The sequence below is a fragment of the Hydra vulgaris genome, chromosome 02 (assembly GCF_038396675.1).
Source record: "Hydra vulgaris chromosome 02, alternate assembly HydraT2T_AEP".
NCBI classification, from domain to species: Eukaryota; Metazoa; Cnidaria; class Hydrozoa; order Anthoathecata; family Hydridae; genus Hydra; species Hydra vulgaris.
In genome coordinates, this window is record NC_088921.1 from 46004971 (window position 1) to 46026701 (window position 21731).

The following is a 21731-nucleotide window of genomic DNA, read 5'->3' on the forward strand; positions in this document are numbered from 1 at the left end:
TTTTTGGTGTTGTTGAATTCTTGTTTTAATTTGTAATTTTGTTTCTCCTACATATTTTTTCGAGCAATTGCATTCAACTAAATATGTACCAGGCCGGCTATTTAGGGGCAATCTAGATATGTTTTTACATGTTAATATTGTTCTTAAATTAGGATTTGAATATAAAAATATATATATATATATATATAAAATATATATATATATATATATGTTATATATATATATGTTATATATATACTTTTTAAATATATATATATATAAATATATATATATATTTTTTAATGATGCTTTCTTGGTTTTTACTTGATGTGTTCTTCAACTTCTCATTTTGTAACGAAACAGTCGTCTTTTATAGTTTCCTACTGTAGGAAGAAATAATGGAATTTTTTAATGACATCTTAATAGTATGATGAAATTTATATTCAAAATTGAAAAGACATCATTTACGGTGACATACTATTTAACTTATCAAAATTTTTTTAATTTTAATAAGGTGTTTAGAAAAGGTGATTAGGTGTTTAGAAAAAGTGTTAAAACAATCTAAAATGTTTATACAATGTTCACATTAGCTGTAGTATTATTGTGCTTTTATTATTGTTGGTTTTGTGTGTAGTAAATGTTCCACTACAGTTGAGGAGGTTTTTTTATTTGGTCACAACTCTATCTCAACTCTTTAACTCCGAAACATGAACCTTAGTGAACAAGGCCGCTGTACAGGCAAACAAGTTAAGTGCAGTACTATCAGAGATGTGGCAGGAACTTGGAACTTCTTGCTTATGAAGCTAGAACACTACACCAATTAAACCATTATTTATTTTAATTGAAATAAATAATGGTTGAAAGATATTGTGTTATTAATTTTTTTTGTTTCGGAGACTCAATTCAACAAGATTAAAATGTTCCTGGAGCCAAGTGCAGAGAACTATTTTCATTTTTAACAGCCAGAAGTGTCAAGATAACATGGCATAGTTTTATTGTGTATGGCGTTAAAAAATGAGCAATTAAAGATAACAAATAACAACATTAAGTATGTAATATATGCAAAGAAATAATAAATTAAAAAACGACTTGATTATGTAAAGAAATAATAAATACAAACAACGACTTGATTATGGTTAGATAAATGTGTGATAAAACTCTAAAATATATAAAAATAAGTCTTGATCTTTGACAAAGATTGGGAATAGTGTTTATCATGAGATATTAAGAGGATTAAAAAAAGAAGGTACCCAAGGAGAAATAGAATTAAAAAAAACGTTTAACTAGTGCAAGTGTTGAAATAAATAATAGTAGTATTATTAATAATATTAATATAATAATAGCACTATTATTAGATAATAGCTAAGATACTAAAATGATGGTAAGAATGATAATGATGATGCAAACACACACACACACACACACAGTTTTTAAAAGTTCTTATGTATTTACTTTTTTTATTTTAAGATATTATTAATTTATAATTTTTATATTTAGAAAATTGAAACAGAAGATGATGAGCCTATTGAAAAACAGATAAAAATTGATCTTCTGAGAACAATGCCTATGCATCAAGACTTTAGAGCCCTTGATCAGCCTAAGGTTATTTATAGTTTAACATAAGTATATATTCAGTTATAGATTAAAATTTTATTAAAAATATGTTTTTTAAGTTTTGATAAATATCTACATTATTATAGTTATAAAAAACAACAAAATAATTAGTTTATGGAATATCTTACGATATAAAAATCTACGGAAAATGGTGTCAAAAAATAATACATAAATACAGTCAATGTTTGCTCAGCCTAAGGTTATTTATAGTTTAACATAAAGTATATATTCAGTTATAGATTAAAATTTTATTAAAAATATGTTTTTTAAGTTTTGATAAATATCTACATTATTATAGTTATAAAAAACAACAAAATAATTAGTTTATGGAATATCTTACGATATAAAAATCTACGGAAAATGGTGTCAAAAAATAATACATAAATACAGTCAATGTTTGCTCAGCCTAAGGTTATTTATAGTTTAACATAAAGTATATATTCAGTTATAGATTAAAATTTTATTAAAAATATGTTTTTTAAGTTTTGATAAATATCTACATTATTATAGTTATAAAAAACAACAAAATAATTAGTTTATGGAATATCTTACAATATAAAAATCTACGGAAAATGGTGTCAAAAAATAATACATAAATACAGTCAATGTTTGCTCAGCCTAAGGTTATTTATAGTTTAACATAAAGTATATATTCAGTTATAGATTAAAATTTTATTAAAAATATGTTTTTTAAGTTTTGATAAATATCTACATTATTATAGTTATAAAAAACAACAAAATAATTAGTTTATGGAATATCTTACAATATAAAAATCTACGGAAAATGGTGTCAAAAAATAATACATAAATACAGTCAATGTTTGCTCAGCCTAAGGTTATTTATAGTTTAACATAAAGTATATATTCAGTTATAGATTAAAATTTTATTAAAAATATGTTTTTTAAGTTTTGATAAATATCTACATTATTATAGTTATAAAAAACAACAAAATAATTAGTTTATGGAATATCTTACAATATAAAAATCTACGGAAAATGGTGTCAAAAAATAATACATAAATACAGTCAATGTTTGCTTGATAATTAATAATACAGCAAAGAGTAACAAGCACAAATTACAAAACTTAACAATATTGATTAATGTAACCTAACTTCTGCATCAGCATTATTTATTAAAACCAAGGCACACATTCTTTTTAGAAAATCTGTTAATTACATTGTTAACATTAGGATATATTTATTACATTAGATTTATTAGTAAATATACATTAAAGCTAAACCTTAAGGTTGATCTTCTGAGTTTTTGTATAGTCCTTTAATTAGAATGTAACAAAAATGCTTCTCCACATTCAAATGAAATTACAGGAAGCGTTTCTAATATCATTAAAGCTTAATATTATCAAATCTGTGAACTGATATTGATTTAAGTTTTAAAAATAAATTGTCCCAGAGAAACATTCCAAATATATTTCTCAAATACATAGATCCCCACTTAAGAGACTAATATTGGATAAGCTGCATGAAAAAACAGAAAGTTTTAACCTGTTGGGTCTACCTTTCTTAAGTGGAGACAACAGATTAAAACTAAAGACAAAATTCAGTAAATTCATCAACCACGATAGATATTTTTACTGAGACAATATCTCTAGCCTTTAACTTCTCCTAGCATTTCCCTGGAAATTCAAATTTTATATGGTAGCATAATATGGGGCAGGTTGTACTGGATTACATGTTACTAATAACAGAGTGATCACGATGATCCTAATTTATAAAATATAATAGCCAAGCTCCATCAAAAAACGAAGCAGTTAAGCTCCATCAAAAAACAAAGCAGCGAAGCTCTATCAAAAAAAAAATAACAGCCAAGCTCCATCAAAAAAGTATAGCACATATATAGACAAATATTTACACAGTATTATTTGGTATTAGATGTACTTTTTCTCCATTTTGAAAATGTCTTTTAGGTTTTTTGAATCTGAAATACTAAAAAAAGAAATTAAGTTTTTTATTCTTTTATCTTCCTGAACAAGTTTATCGTTAATTTTAACTTGGTGTAAGTCTTGATTGTTTTTACAATCAAGATTTTTTCTCTTTCTTATGTTTTTTGTTCAGCTTATGCTTGTGCACTTTTAACTTGTTTAAATATAAAAAAAAAGTTAAGATTTTTATATCTGATCAGCTAATTGCTCGTTTCATATATCTAGTTGTTTTACTATTGTTATTCTATTGCATTTATTGCAAATTCACATTATATCTTTATAACATTACTACAATAATTGAAGTTTTTAATACTTAAGTTTTTATTATATTTTATTATTTTTATTTTCATTATTATATGTTATTGAGTTTTATAAGCAAAATATTAAAAACAAATTTTTTTGTTAACATTTTTTAAATTTATTTTTCATAGGTTGCTACATTGCATAGAATTTTGAGAGCATTTTTGCTACACAATAAAGATGTTGGCTACTGTCAGGTAAAACTGCAGTATAATATATTCATTATTTTATTATTATACAATAACTTATTGCTATTTACAATATTGGCAGTCATTGAGCTATTATTACATAATTAACTAAATCTGATGTTTCAACGATATTTCTTATTGTACGTAAATTATATTATAGGTTATTGAGCTATCATTACTTAATTAATGTTAAAAATTACTTATTTTGAAAATTTATAAAAAATTTTTAAAAGTTATTTTAAAAAATCCATTATTGATAGTTAAAACAAAAAACTTGTTGCCTTATAAAATAAAATTTAGGTACTATGACTGAATTAATTTAAGTATTGGATTTTAGGTAAATCATCTGTATCAATCTGGTATGTACACCCTGTTTTTGAAGTTAATGGTTTTTTTTTAATCATAATTAGAGTGTGGGGCTTAAGAACCTTACAACAATCTTCTCAACTTGACCAGTGTAAGAAAGTGTTAGGTAAATGAGGATGCATGAATTTTACAAGGCTGTCTTCTTTTTTTAATTAATTCCACAAATAATTGAATTAATTGGTGGAAACTTCTTGTACTAGGTAAGGTCTTTACATTATTTATTCAAGGAGTCAATTGAATGTTCAAGACAAGCACTGGAAACAAGTCTTTTAACTACCCATCAATGCCATCACATGCTGAGTTTCTGTGATGTTGCAAAGAAATTACATTGGTATTGCAATATGCTTCAGCATGATTACACAAATTTAGCCAGTATAAAAAATGAACGCAATTTTTATACTGGCCAGCACAACTATCATAAAAATAGTGAATTTTTGTGGTGTTGGGAAACATTTCTTGTACAAATTTGACAGTTTTTTTTTATTATACACAAAAAAAATCCAACATTATCAGTTCATTAGAACACATAAAGGCGATGGTTGATTTTTATATGACCTTATTATGTTTGGTATAAATAACTACAGAATATAGTCTGCATTGCTGTTGGTTCCATCTCTAGATTTTGTTTTGTATGACAAATTTGAAGTTTTCTGCAAAATCAACCAAAACAATAATTTCTTTTGTGGTTATAGATGACTTCAATTTATTCAAATATTTACCTTGTGCTTTAGCAATATAAGAATTGGATGCTATCAAGCTTTTCACAAAAGCATTCAATAAATATATCTATTGTATGTGTAACTTCAAAACTCTGCTCTATCTGCTGTACTCCAGTGATCCATAATTTTACAAAAGTACTCACTATGATATATGTTTTTTTTTGGATTATTTACATAATCCTTTATACAACAATTGCCAACTGAACTGATCATTACGATAAAATCTTTCCACCTTATCAATGATTTCTGAATTAATCTTAACCAAGTTTTTTTTTTTTGGAAGTTTAAAATTCCCTTTTCCAATTTAAGTTTTCTTGCTTTATTTATGGTTGAAAAACCAATAATGTTTTTTCTTTTTCTCATACTCTTGTATCATATCATGTTTGTTTATTTTTAATATTGGTTTTTTTATGCATTTATAGATATATGCCCGGGAAAAAAAGCTCTATAGAATTTCTATAAACTTTTGAAACATATGGCCTATAAAAGTTCTATAGAATATAATATATGTTTACCCAAATCACTGATTTCCTGATTCCCTGAAAGTGTAACGCTGGCGTAACGCAAATGTATTAATCATGTGGAAGTTATTTTAAAGCGTGTTAATTACTTTAAAAATCTCATGCACCAAAACAAATTCATTTTATTTAAACTTTCTTAACTTATGAGTTACAATATTATGTGGTGTAGTAGTTAATAAATTTGATGGTGGTTAATAAAATGGGGAGTGGGAATTTTTTTATTATACAATATAAGTATTTTATATAAAAAAGTTTGGTTTATAAATCCGAACTAATATTTTTTACAAAATAGGCTTAAAACTATTTAGTTCTACCGTGGCTTGGAGTCAAATGCACATTTTCGAACAGCTGTTTTAGCATAATTTCAATAGGATTTAATATGCTGAATCAAGATTTACCAGGTCAGCAATTTTTAAAGCCTGTTTACACTGAAAGTTGTTGTTTTTATCGATGACTGAAAGAATTATTTTAAGGCTGATTTTATTTTAAGGCTGATTTTCACTGATTTTTTTTTAGTTTTGAGATATAAAGTTTTTGCTGACAACAATTAAAAGTTAATAAACAGGGGGGGGGGGGTGATTTTAATAAGCTTCGGGCGGGTGGGAAAGTTTTCCAAAAATTAATAAATGTCCTTTCCCCTTTCATTAGGGACTCAAGAGTAATAAGTTTATAAAGAAATTCTTTAATGAAATTTTTTAACTTAGAATTTTTTATTTTTACCATTTGTTTCAAGTCATTTAAATTTTTAATTTTAATTCTTTTTCATTTATAACACTCATTATGCATAATATATATAAATTTATTTGCCTTCACTGGATATTTCACTTTTGGTAAGTGAAGTGAAGCCGGCTTCACTTCACTTATCAAAATAAATATCAGTTACAAGTGTAAAGGGTTGTTAAAAATGGGTGCCATAGATGCCCATGAATTTTCTAGTTTTATATATTTTGGTTTAAAATTTTTCAAAGTTTGATTACAAACAAGACAAATATTGTTTTGCTAATTGTATTTCTTTTATATTTTTAGGGTATGAACTTTATGGTTGCATTTGGATTACTTTACCTGGATGAAGAAACAGCATTTTGGTAATTAAATAAAAAACTTTTTTACTCCTATTATTAAACTTTTTGTATGTAAAATATAAAAATATTATTATTTATTTTTTGAGGAACCATATCCTAATATAATTTCTTCCTAAAATAATAATACGAAATTATTTATTTCTATTTTCTATTTTTAGTTTCTATAAATAAGGGTTTCTGATTTTATATGTTGTATAAACTTAAATAAGAAGCCTAATTCTGTTCTTAAGTTTTTTTTGTTAGTAGTATAAAAGGGGCATTCCAGCTCATTTTATTTCAATCATATCCCTATCCATAATCCTATATCATATTTCAACCATTATACTATTCATATTCTCATATCATATTTCAACGATATCCTTAACCATATTCTCATAAGTCATTTCAACCATTATACTAACCATAATTTCTGAGCTAAAATAAAATAATATAAAGATAAAATAATGGTAATATAACAACCATAATGTATTAATATATTATGGTTACATCATAACTATAAACTCTGAGCTAAAATTTTTTTGTAATTTTAAATCAATTTTTAAACATGCTTATTATAAAACTCTAAGCCTTTATCCACCCGTATTTTTTGACACCTTCTTTCTTTAAAGATTTTACTTAATGCATTAGCAACATCAACTCCAGTTTTACTCTTCAATGGAACAATCCATCTGTACTTTGAAAAAACATCTATCACCATTAATAAGTATTTTATACCATCATTGAATTTGGAAAAAGGTTTCATGTCAACTAAGTCAGCAACCCATATTTTATCGATCCCATTTACAATAACTTTTCTTTTTCTGAAATGATTTACAACTGATCTATGAAGTTTGTTTGCAAGTTTGTTAGTCCATTTCAATTCTTTATCCTCGTCTTTTTTACTGATCGTTGGTGTTTTTTTTCAACACCTAATTCATATGGGTTCAAAGAACCTGATCCAAACTTTGCTTTAGATGATATAATAGGTTTTATAATACCTCATTCAATTCTTTCACGTATTGCCGGATTTTTTATAGCATTCATTTCTTCGATCATAATTTTATCAGCTAAATTTCTTTCTGCTGTATCATCGAAGTATTTATAAGCAAAGATTGGGATGGTAAGCTGAATTATAAACTCTATCTACAGGTTTACTCCATTCTTTATATGCGTCAGTAGAAGTTAATCATTTATCTAAGTTAGTACCAGGACCTGCAAAGTTCATACCAGGTAAATGCATTTCACCTGGAAACTTTGACCATGGTAGTTTTATTTTACTTGTTGCTGAATTAATTGAGCCAACTAAATCACCTCCTGTTTTTGCTGATACGAATTTAGTTTTTGTTGTTCCACAAATAACACAAGTTCCACGTTGCATATTTCTATTGTTTTTACTCACAACATTTTGTAAGTTTAGTGTATCTGTTTTGTTTCTACATTTGACACAGTACATTTTTATATATATATAAAAAATGAAAGTCTTAAATATATAAAAATGGATATTATAGATTTGTCATGGAATCCAAATAACAATAAGAGAAAATAACAAATAATAATAAGAGAAATAACAATAATAATAAGTTGTTTCCTAAGAGTATATGAGGAGTTATTGTTGGAAAGTTGGAAAAACTACTTTATTATTGAATTTACTTTTGAGACCTGGTTGGTTAGGCTATAGTAATTTGCAAGTTTTTGGAAAATCTCTTTTTCAACCAGAATACAAAATATTAAAACAATCTTTTGAAAAAAATTTACCAAAAGAAATTATTGTTGATCTATTTAAGTTACAAGACAAAATAGAAAAATTAAATGCAAACCCTGAGCTTATAATTGAAGACATTTCAAAAAATTTAAATGAGAAAACAGATATAGAGTGCAAGTTTTTTGAAACAGCTGAAGATGTGCCAGATCCTCAAGATCTCGATATTCATATGAATAATTTGATGATATTTGATGATTTACAATTAACAAAGCAAAATACGTGTGAAAAATATTATATAAGAGGAAGACATAGTAATGTAGATTGTTTCTATCTTGCACATAATTCTTCTATGTTACCTAGGCAAATTATACGAGAAAATACAAATTTTATTTGTTTATTTCCACAAGATTCAAAGAATTTAAATCACATTTATAATGATCATGTTTCAAGTGATGTGTCAAAAGATGAGTTTAATTGTTTTTGTAAGAAAGCTTGGTCAGAGCCTCATGGATTTGTTATTATAGATTTATCTTCTAAAAGAGCTTATAGAAAATATAGTAGTGGATTAAATTGTTTTTATATACCAACTTATTAATTTTTGACAATTATCAAAAAACAAAAATGACTTGTATAAATATAAGTGGAAATAGCAATATTATAAAAACTTCATTTGCTCCTGTTATTTCACTTAGAGAAGATAAAGAATATGAAATGGCTATGGTTAGTTTAGACATATTACAGTTTTCCTAATATTGATTCATCAAACAACAATATTAAATTTACCACAGATAATACAGCAACATGGATTGATTAAACATTCCAGAAGGATGTTAAGAGATTACTGATACAAATGATTATATTGTATTTGCTATGACTAAAAATGGTAGTAATGCTTCAGGAGCTGCAAATATTTCAATTGAAGCAAATAATAATACATTAAAAACAGTTTTAAATATTGCATCTGGTTTTACAGTTGATTTTACAACTCCAAACTGAATTAGATCTGTTTTAGGTTTTAATAGTCAAGTATTTTCATCAGGTTCATATCAATCAGCTAATATTGTAAACATATTGAGAGTCAACAGTATACGAGTAACAAGTGATATAATAGGAGCATCATATGTAAATGGAGGAACAGATAACGTTATATATTTATTTTTTCCAACTGTAGGTCCTGGATATAAAATTATTCAAGAGCCGTATAACTTAATTTTTTTACCAGTAACACTAAGAACAATATCAAAAATGGAAACTAAAATGATTGATCAAAATGGGAATCCTTTAAATTTACGAGGAGAAGAAGTGACTTATTTATTATTATTTATTATATTTTTTATAATTATTAGATTTCATATAAGAGAAGTAAAATAATTTATTTTAATAAATCATAAAATAATTTTTTAGAAAAAAAATACCAAAAAAAAAATTATTTTTTGTAATATAAAATGAGTAAATATACTAATATTAAAATAAATGTTTTGCAAGGGCAATTAGAAAAACTTAAAAAATCAATTGAAGATGGTTATGGAGCTAGTATTAAGTTATCACATTCAGATCTTAATGGCGAGCTTGTATTAGCTGTAACAAATACACAATTGAATAGAGTTAAAAGAGCATATAAAAATGGCACGGGTGTAATAATTAATTTAAGTAAAACACAATTAGCACACAATTCTCAAATAGAGGGAGGATTTATTGGTGCACTTTTTCCTTTACTTGGTACAGCTGGAAGATTTTTATTATCAAGCGTTGCTCCAGCACTTACAATAGGTTTATTAACAAGAGTAGGTTCAGCAGCTGGATCAACTATGGGTGATAAAATTGCTGGAAGGGGTGTTGTGTACTTAAAAAAGAATGGAAAAGGAGTTAAGATGAAAGCTCCAGGAAATGGTTTATATTTGAGACCATGGAGTAAAGGAGGCTCTGTAGGTAATGGATTGTACTTACGTAGTGGAAATGGATATTCATCAACGGGATCAGGTTTATTATTAGAACCAAATTCACCATTTGCTAATATTCCATTTTTAAATATGATTCTGTGATTTCTTAAAAAATTTTTTACATGTATAATAAAATGTCAAGAAATAATCCTCCATTACATAAATTTATAAACAAATATATACCAGTTGATCCTATAAAAATACTTATTCATTCTAAGGTATACAAAGATTTAGAGCACCCTTCAGTATTAATAAATGAGACTAAATATGAAATATTTGCACAACACGAAATTACAATAAAATCTCTATCACATCAATATATTCTTTTAAAGTTTAGTGTAGTAGTTAATAAAGGTGTTGCGTTGTTTAATTAAAAGAAGAACTTAAATTAAAAAAGTTTGCAAAATTCTGTAATATCAGAGACTGTTGATGATATTGTAGTAAATGTTGTTAACAATTCTAATTCTGATGTATTATGAGTCTAATTAACTACAACATTTCAGCAATAAAACAATCAAATTGACTGGAAAAATTATTGATAATATAACATAATGTAACATATGTATAAAAAAGGAGTTTATGTTTTGTTAATTTATTGTAAATATTTTTTAAAAAATATTTTTTTTAAAATTATTTTTACTTATTAAAATGAGTACATATAATATATATTCAAATATTATACCAAGTGTACCAAGTGCTCCTTCTGAAAATTAGGTGATAGATGGTCATATATATCGTCTAAATAAAATTAATGAGATTCAAAAAGAAATAGACCGTGAGAGAGAAAAGAGAAATACGTTAAGTAAAAAGTAGAGCTGAAAAAATAAGTTCAGCAATTGATTACTAGCACGCAATTTGGACTTGTGTCATGGATTTATTGGACAATTCCAATAGTTCCATGACACTTGGAACTATTGGAATTGGTTTTTTAGCAACAATAATTGCAGCACCAGTAGTTATTGCATGTGAAGGTGCAGCATTAGGAGCAGGTGTTTTATCATTAATAGGTGGACAAGTTGATAAAAAGTTAAATTTAAAAGCAGAAAAGCATGAAAAGATTAAGGTACTTGCTGATTCAAAACTAAATACAATAAATGACTATATTTCTAAACCTTTAGTAAATGGGCATATCGATGATAAAGAATTTAACTTAATACTTGGTGAACTTAAAAAATTTAAAGTCATGCTTGAACAAATTTGAACAAAAACAAAAGAATTAATTAATAAACAAACTAAAGAAGTATTAATTAAACAAGGAATAGATGAGGCAATAAATGTACTCCAAAGAAAATTCAGTAAAAATGTAGATGTAAAAATACAAAATAATTTAATCAAGTAAAACGTAAAATAAAAAAGCGTAAAACATAAAGCGTAAATCATAAAACACAACAGCGATTTATGTTGTGTTTTTTTATCTTTTTTATAAAAAAAAGCAAAATGTCATTTCTAAAAATGGAAGATCCTGAAAAAAGAGATAAAATTGTTAAAGAATTCTTAGATCTTAAGAAAAGAGTACAGAATAATAGTTTATATGAAAAGATGGGTGAAACTAATTTACAGGTAGACTTAGAAAAATTGTACAAGCCATTAATTGATAGTCAAGATGGAATAAAAGAAAACATAAATAAATTGCAAGATCAAGCTAATAAATTTGCTCTCACTTTTTCAAATTCTTATCCTGAAGCAAATAAAGAGATAATGATAACTGATTCTAAAAAACTATTGCCTTCTCATGAAGAAAATAAAGATATTAGGCTAGGAAAAAGTTGCAACAGATTATCTAAGAATGTATGCTAATAGTAAAAAATCTACAGATACTACATTTGGAATACATTCTAAAGATGATAAATTATATATTGTAAAACAACCAATACATATTAATGATAATGATATAATTATTGATAATGAAAAATATTATGGTAATCCTGGCCTGTGGGAGTTGAAAGGTTAGAACCTAGTAAGGAAATATATAATGAAAATGATCTTAAAAATTATCAAGATATATTAATACAAACAGATGCAATTCTATCCTGATGCAAACCTATACAGACCAAAGGCATCTCATAGTGGAAAAAACAGAGAAATAATTGCACCCATTTGGAAAGATATAAAAGAAAAAAATAGGTAGCATGAATCAAAAGGAACAGGGGTACAAACTATAATTCTTCCTAGCGACCCTGATGCATTAATTGAAATGCTTGAATTACATATAGCTACATGGGAAGCAGGTAATACTGGATCAAGAAATAAAGCTGTTGCAATTTGTGATGAATTATTACGACAAGGTATAATAGATAGTTTACAGTATAAAGCAATACAAAATAATTTATAATTACATATCAGTGCATATAAAAAATATATAGTACATAAAAAATGCTAATTGTTTATAATAAGAGATATGTAAAGAAACATGTTATTGGAGAAAGTGGTATATTCGAAAGTATAAGAGATTTATTTAAACGAATAAAAACATCAAATGTAGCAAGAGTATCATCAGCTATGTTGAAGGAGTTGGCTGCTAGTGGTTTAGGAAAAACTGCAATAACTGCTGCTAAATCAGCAGGAAAAGAACTTTCAGCATCAGCAATAGAAGCTGCTAGAAATGCTGCAGTTGTAAAAAGAACACAAATATTTGATAAAGCATCTTCAAAAATAGTTTCACAACCTGCTACTAATAAAAAAATTGATGTAATAATTTTAAATTTGGTTGGATCTACAGATCTGATTAGTAATGGATCTGAAAGATCTAAAAATAATAATGTAGATGATATAACAACAAATATAAATAAAATGATGATGGGTTCTGCAATAAGATCAGTAAAAAGAGTATCAAATGGAAATGCTATAAGAATAGATCTAGTTAAAAAAGGACGCGGTCTTCGACTTGCGTAGACTTGAGTAAACTTGAGTAGACTTGAGTAGACTTGTGAAATTTTTTATACAATTTGTTTTTTAAGAGTTGTCAATCAAAAAAAAAAAATTTTATATTGTATATATAAAAACAAAATGACAACTTCTGAAATCTTAAATTTTACAGAAATGCCAACTGTGGATAATGGAATTGAAAGACTTGAATTCCATAAATACGAACCAATATCTTGTACAAATCTAAATATTCCTGGAGAAATAAGAATCGACGTTGTGACACAAGATATTTACACACTTCCATCTGAAGCTTATCTCTTATTTGAAGGATAACTTGTTAAATTAGCTGATGGAACAGCTTATGTTAATACAGATGCAGTGACACTGGCAAATAATGGTATTATGCATTTATTTAGTCAAATATCATACATAATAATGAACCAAAAAGTAGAAACTATTTATTACCCAGGTAAAGCAACTACAATGTTAGGAATGCTTAGATATCCAAACGACTTTCAATTAGCGCAAGGATTAAATCAATTGTGGTATAAAGATACTACATCAACAGCAGTACTTAATGATAACTCAGGGTTTGCAGTAAGACAATCATACATAATTCAGAAACCAACTACAAAAGGAACATTTTCATTTTGCATACCTTTAAGATACATTTTTGGATTTTGTAATGATTACAACAAGGTTATTTTTGGATTTAAATATACAATAACTCTTGTAAGAAAAATTCATAGTGACGCAATTTTTAAGCTTTCTGCTGTAGCTGATGCAAAAGTTAATCTTAATAAAGTATCATTGTTTATGCCACATGTGCCACCAGCAGATGAAGAAAGGTTTAAACTTTTTAATCAAATCGCATCAAAAACAAACATTCCAGTATGTTATCGTCAGTGTCAGTGTGATACTATATCTGTTCAACAATCTACTAGATTTTCTTGGGACATGCATATCACAAGGATAGGTACTGAAAGACCAGGATACCTTATTGTTGTATTTCAAACAAATAAAAGTGGAGACCAAAATGCTAATCCTATAATATTTAATCATTGTGACTTGTCAAATATCTACATTTCTCTTAATTCTGAAAGATATCCTGCTGTTGATTATTATTTATCATTCCCAAATCAGCAATTTTCAAGAGCTTATAGAGATGCAGCTGTTTTTAATGAAATTTTTTTGGAATGAATGAATTGATTACACACAGCAATATAACTCCTTCTGACTATAAAGATTTATACCCAATTTTTGTTTTTGATGTTAGTAAACAATCAGAAAAATTTTTATCAAGTGCGGTACAAATAAAAGTTACATCAATATTTAATATAACTTTTCCAGCAGGTGTACTGAAGAAATTGCAATTACAATATCTGATAAAATGTTGCAACTGCAATCAGGCAGAAGAAATTTTTATTCTGTTTTTTAAATTTTTTGAAAATTAAATTTTTTTGAAAATTAGTTAAATTTTTTTTTTTTCTTTATATATTAAAAGAATAAAATACACAAAGAAAAGTTTAAAATCTATTAGAATAAAATAACATTTCAAAAACATCTGACAATATCGCTTCATTGCTAATGATTGCTATAGATAATGGGTTGTTAAATAAAGAATCAATTATGACTGAAGTGATAGAAGTAAATGATAAAAGACCAGTTAGCAGACCTAGAATACATCCAGTGAAAGAAACAAATGAGAAAAAAACAATCAAGCCTAGAATACATCGTGAAAAACAAAAAAAAAAAGAATAAATCCAAAATATGAAAGATTAAGAACAATTAAGAAAAAACCAGTCACTGTTAAATTAACAAACATGGAAACTGGAGAAATTAAAATATATAAATCATTATATAGTGCTATGCGTGAGACTAAGCATGGATGGAGATATCTTGAATTACGTGATGGAAAAGTTGATAATGGATTTAAGATTGAAATATTAAAATCTGAAAATTCTGAAAAAGATTCATGTAATAATAATAAATAAATAAAATCTTGTCATATAAAAATGGAAAACAAAAATGTCACAGAATACGATATAACTATAGAATTATCTAACGATTATTTACCTTTTTCAAATAAATCAGTTAAAATTGAAAAAGATGGTGAGTTTAAAATAGAAAGAGTTATAAAACCTTCTTATAGAATTAGAGGGTGGAAACATATAGAATATTGTTTATAATAAATATATGCTTAAAAAAATATTTACATGTGCTTTGTAAATATTTAATAAATAAAATCTTGTCACATAAAAAATGGAAAATATACTAGATGAGCCTATTCCAGATATGGCAACTTTGGAAATTTTAACTCCTACACCTTTTGTATATAGAACATTGACAATTACAAAAGAGCAGGAAATTTCAAAATATAAAAATATTAATTATTATTGTAGAATACGAGGATTTGGATATATTTAAAAATCAGAAAAATATATGACAAGATTTTTTTTTAAAAAATTATTTAAAGAAAATGAAAGTTAAAAAAAAATATCTTGTTATATAAAAATAGAAATATACTAGATGAGCCTGTTCCAAATATATCATCTTCAACAATTTTAACTCCTACACCTTTTATTGCAACTAATAAATCAATATCTCAAAAAGAATCAAATAATAATTCTATTGCAGATTGGATTATGTATGTTCCTGATAAAATTATAAAAAAAGCTAATGAAACAATTGAAGCATTACAATCTAAAGTTGTAGAGTTGTATAATAAGTTTTACAAAAACCCAATAGAATTTAAGTTAAAGAAATCATCTGTTAAAAATGTTACAAAACAATTTACAGCCAAAGGAATAGAAGGTTACGATGCTCCTTCATAAATGCTGCCAAAAATAGCGCTATTAAAGTACTAAAAGAAAAGAAAAGTTTTAAAGTTTATATAGTTCTCCATTGTGAAATGGAGCGTACTGATATTAAAACAGGAGAAACTATAATCACAACTGCTCCATTTAGAACGAATAATCAAGTTGTATTAGAATCAACAGATTTAGATGAGTTTTATGAAATATCAAAGCAGAAAATTTTAGAATCATTATCAATATATCAACAGGCAGGATCAGGTTGGAGATTTGTTTCTGTTGAAAATATGGATATAAATATTATTGAGTATAATCCTATTAAAGCTAGATCATACATTCCACTTGATAAAAATTCAGCAACTAAAAATGTGATAATTAATATAAAGAATGAAGATAATCAATGTTTTAAGTGGTGTATCACAAGAGCATTAAAACCTTAAGATAAAAATTCTCAAAGAGTAGATAAAGAGCTTAAAAATCAAGCTGAAAAAATAAACTGGGATAAAATAGAATTTCCAGTATCATTAAATCAAATTACACAATTTGAGAAGAACAATACAGATATCAGTGTCAATGTATATAGTTATGAAGATTCAGAAGTTTATATTTTGCATGTATAAAAGAATAATGATCGCAAACATTTAATAGATTTACTATTAATCTCAAATGGTGAAACTAATCATTACTGTTTAATAAAAAATTTAAGATTACTTTCATCACAAACATCTAATAAACATTGTAAAAAACACTATTGTAGGAATTGTTTATTAGGGTTTAATTCTGAAGAATCTTTATCTAAACATATACCTTATTGTGAAACACATGATTCAGTGCTTATTGAACTTTCACCACTAAATTCAACAATGCAATTTACTAATCACAATAAATCAATGAGAGTTCTGTTTGTAGTTTATGCAGACTTTGAAAGTTTTATCAAACCAATTGACACTTGTGAACCAAATCCGAATGAATCTTATACTAAGCAATATCAAATACACATTCCAAGTTCATTCTGTTATTATATTAAGTGTTTTGACGAAAGTATCTATCAAAGCAGTCCAGTCACATTTACTGCAAGTAGTAAAACGGATGATGTTGCACAAATTTTTGTTGACAGCTTAGAAGAAGATATAATAAAAATTTATAACATGATTAAATTTCCAAAAAAGATGATATTTACTGAAAACAAGCATGATTTTAATTCAGCAATATCATGTCATATTTGTAGAAAAAAACTAAATGAAGATAAAGTACATATGCCATATTACTGGAAAATATAAAGGTGCTGCTCATCAAAATTGTAATCTAAATTATAAAATTCCAAGATTCTTTCTAGTACTATTTCACATTTTATTTGGTTATGATTCTCACTTATTTATAAAGAAATTATCAAAAGGAAAATTGAGTTGTATACCAAACAATGAAGAAAAGTATATTAGCTTTTCTAGAGAAATTAAAGTTGGTGAGTATATTAAAGATGGTAAGAAAGTTGAAGTTAATTGTGAACTTCGTTTCTTAGATAGTTATAGATTTTGTTCAGGTAAAAAATTAGATTTGTTACTAAGAAACCCATATACCCATATAATTGGGTTGATTCTATTAATAGATTTAATGAGGCACAATTACCGCCAAAAGAATCATTCTTTTCAAGATTAAACAGTGAAGGAATAAGTGATAATGATTACTCGCATGCGCAAAATGTGTGGAAGGAATTTAATTGTAAAAAATTTAGAGATTATCATGATTTGTACAATGTTTCAGATGTGTTGTTACTCGCTCATACATTTGAAAATTTTAGAGATCTTTGTATTAATAATTATGGTTTAGATCCTGCTTGGTACTATACAGCACCAGGATTAGCTTGGGATGTGGCACTAAAGAAAACCGAAATAAAATTAGAATTACTAAGTGATTATGATACAATATTAATGATAAAGAAAGGTGGAATTATTATGATATCAAATAGATTAGGAACTTCTAATAATAAGTACATGGGTGGTGTGTATGATCAAAGCAAACCATCAACCTATATACAGTATCTAGATGCTAATAATTTATATGGATGGGCAATTAGTAAACCACTTCCAACACATAGCTTTAAATGGATGGATGAAAATGAGTTGATGAACTGGAAATCAATTCCATGTATACTAGAAGTAGATTTAGATTATCCTGAACATCTGCATGATAAACAACGATTATTCGCTCGCACCTGAAAGAATAACTATTGATAAAGTTGAAAAATTAGTACCCAACTTGAATAAAGTTCCTAACTTTAATAAGAAAAATTATGTTATTCATTACGAAAATCTTAAATTGTATGAAAGATTAGGATTAAAGATTACAAAAATTCATAAAGGAATAAAATTTGAAGAATCAGCATGATTAAGTAAATACATTAAGCTAAATACAGACCTAAGAGCTAAATCAATTAATAAGTTTGAAACAGACTTTTTTAAACTAATGAACAATTCAGTATTTGGAAAAACAATGGAGAATATTGAAAACAGAATTGATGTTAGATTAGTAACAGACAGAAATGAAGCTATTAAATTAGCATCAAAACCTAACTTTGAAAGTAGAACAATATTTGATGAAAACTTAATAGCAATACATATGAAAAGAACAAAATTAAAATATTCTAAACCAATTTACTTAGGAATGTGTGTATTAGATTTGAGCAATATCTAATGTATGAATTTCACTATGATTACATAAAGTAAAAATATTCTGATAGAGCAAAACTATTATTCACAGATACAGATTCTTTAGCATACGAAGTAAAAACAGAAGACATTTATGCAGATATTGCTAAAGATATTGAAAGCAAATTTGATACAAGTGATTTTGATAAGAATCATCTTGCAATTAATAAAGTTTTAACGATGGAGCTAATAATAAAGTAGTAGTTTAAAGACGAATCAAAAGGAGCACAAATTGAAGAAATTGTAGGACTTAGGTCCAAGTTGTATTGTTACAAAGTACACGGAAAAGAGAAGAAAAAATGTAAAGGAGTAAAGAAAAATGTTGTTAAAAAGTATATAACACATGAAAATTACAAAGATTGTTTATTGAATAAAAGAGAGCATATTAGGAGAATGAATGTCACAAGATCCCATTTACATGAAATTTACACAGAAGAGATCAATAAAGTAGCATTCAGCGCTGAAGATGATAAAAGAATTATTTTAGAAGATGGTATACACGCATTAGCATATGGACACTACAAACTAAAAGAAAATAATTTATAGGTCAAAGAGGTCAAAGAGCCCAAGATTTTCAGAATATTATTAATAATCTATGGTAATTTAAAAAAAAAAAATAGTTAAAAAATTTTTCTTTATATATAAAGAGGAAATGGCTGTTGGTAAATTCAGATGCACTTCTGATTCAAATTCAAAACAAGTAACAAATGGAATAACATCAACTCAAGTTAATAATTTGTTTATTAGGAGGGATGGTCTAAATAATGCAATTAGTAGTATTGACATGAACAAAAACAACTTAGTAAATGTAGCAGAACCTATAAACCCAAGTGATGCTATTACAAAAAATTATGTTGATAAACTAGTAACTTCTTCTAACAGTTTAGAAATAATACCAAATTCAAGTTTAACATGCCTTGGAGCAAACATCAGACTCTTCAGCCACATACAGGTACTAATGGATCATTAGTATATAGTATATCCTTTAATGATAGCTCTTGTATTCTCAGAAAACTGTGGTTAGCACTTGAGGAACTGCACCAAGTGGTGGAACTGTACCAGGTAACGTATTTATTAAAATATATGTAGATAATAGACTCTGCATAGGAGATTATTCTCATATTACAGATGCTACTGGAATAGATATTATAGGTTTAGCCAGTGATTTTTTGTTTTCTCCACTTGGAGGATCATCTTATTATATAACTCTTTAGAAGGTTGTAATATGTTTAATGCTACTTTGATGGGAGGATACTTTACATTTAATTTACCATTTAATAACAATCTAGCAATTGAACTTTACAATAATACTGGTAATCCAGTATTATCTATATTGGATACAACCTTTTGTTTCAAGAAATCCATCATTACCACCATACATTTCATCTCTTAAATTATAATCAGCAATATTTAGATATATACGAACACAATTTATGGTAATTAATATATGTTAATGAACACTGCAGGAAATGGTAATGGTGTTTATTTAAAATATATTAGAATGCATGTTGTTGGCAAATTTGGAGATTGATGGGAATCAAGAGTACGCATGTATGATGCATTCAATTCTCCTGTACATACTAACAATATGATATCTCCTTGGACACCATATCACTATGGTAGTTATTCAGTTTTTCCTGGATTTGATGTTAATAGTATGTGTATATTCTGTTCATCTGGATTAGAAGATTTTTATCTTTCTTTATGGAACAGTGCTAATACTACATCATTTAGTAATACAGAATCTGGACTATTGTTTCAATCAAGTGCAATAATTGGTTCTACAACAACTATCTAATTTTACAGAAATTTTAATCAATCCGATTCTATGCCTAGTGTTGGTAGTGGAAGAAGATTAGTAGTTACATTAAACTCTGGGGATGCACAAGTTGGATTTGAAAGACCTGGAAGTTTTGCTGCTATAATAGGTGTACTTTACTATTACACGTAGATTTCACTTGTGAAATTGATCGAGCTTAGATTTCAGTTATGAAATTATAGCTTAACTAAAAAATTGATTTAAAATTACAAAATTACAAAAAAACTTTTAGCTCAGAGTTTATAGTTATGATGTAACCATAATATATTAATATATTATGGTTGTTATACTACCATTATTTTATCTTTATATTATTTTATTTTAGCTCAGAAATTATGGTTAGTATAATGGTTGAAATGGCTTAAGAGATTATGGTTAAGGATATGGTTGAAATATGGTATGAGATTATGGATAGCATAATGGTTGAAATATGATATGAGAATATGGGTAGTATAATGGTTGAAATGGCTTATGAGATTATGGTTAAGGATATGGTTAAAATATGATATGAGATTATGGATAGCATAATGGTTGAAATATGATATGAGAATATGGGTAGTATAATGGTTGAAATATGATATAGGATTATGGATAGGGATATGGTTGTTTTAGTCGTGAATAATATCTACTTGGTTTGGTTTAACTTTTTCAATAATTGAGTTGCAAATATTTGAAACACCCTGCCAGCTGAGGTCAGCAATGTTTTTACTATTGACAGTTTTAATATAAATATCTGAAACTAATGATAATTACATGTTTTTTATTTTATATATTTATTATTTATAATCAAATCTTACAACAGCTTTTTAAATCACTTACTATTATTCTACTAATCTAAAATTTAAATATTGACATTAAATTTAATGGTTTCCAATTTTTATTTTTATTTTTTTTTTAAACATCTTCGCTTCCAACAAGGCTGCAAGCAGCCACTAATTAAAGTTGGAAGTTACTGAAAGAGAAAAGATGAAGATTGTAGAGCAAGATAACAATTGACGGACGACTTAAAAGATTGCAAATTATATGAATCAGGAAAGCAAGATAAGGGAAGTGAATTCCAAAGAACTGATGTACGAGGAAAAAAACTAGACGAATAAGCGTTTTTGGAACAGTCACAGAAAAAAGATGACACTTAATTGAATGACGAGTAACACGAGAATGAATTTTAGTAGATGGCACAAGAGATGCTAGCTCTTAAG

At 26.5% G+C, this 21731-nt stretch overlaps 1 protein-coding gene across 1 annotated transcript in view; it reads left to right on the forward strand.

Annotated features, from left to right (window-relative positions):
* The window catches only part of LOC101239717 (TBC1 domain family member 2B), a 115342-nt gene that overhangs the window by 65367 nt on the left and 28244 nt on the right, over positions 1 to 21731 (forward strand). Inside the window, exons 20-22 of the mRNA XM_065791107.1 lie at positions 1477 to 1581; positions 3965 to 4030; positions 6654 to 6712. Of these exons, the coding sequence (XP_065647179.1) occupies positions 1477 to 1581; positions 3965 to 4030; positions 6654 to 6712 (230 nt within the window). The remainder of the gene's footprint in view (positions 1 to 1476; positions 1582 to 3964; positions 4031 to 6653; positions 6713 to 21731) is intronic.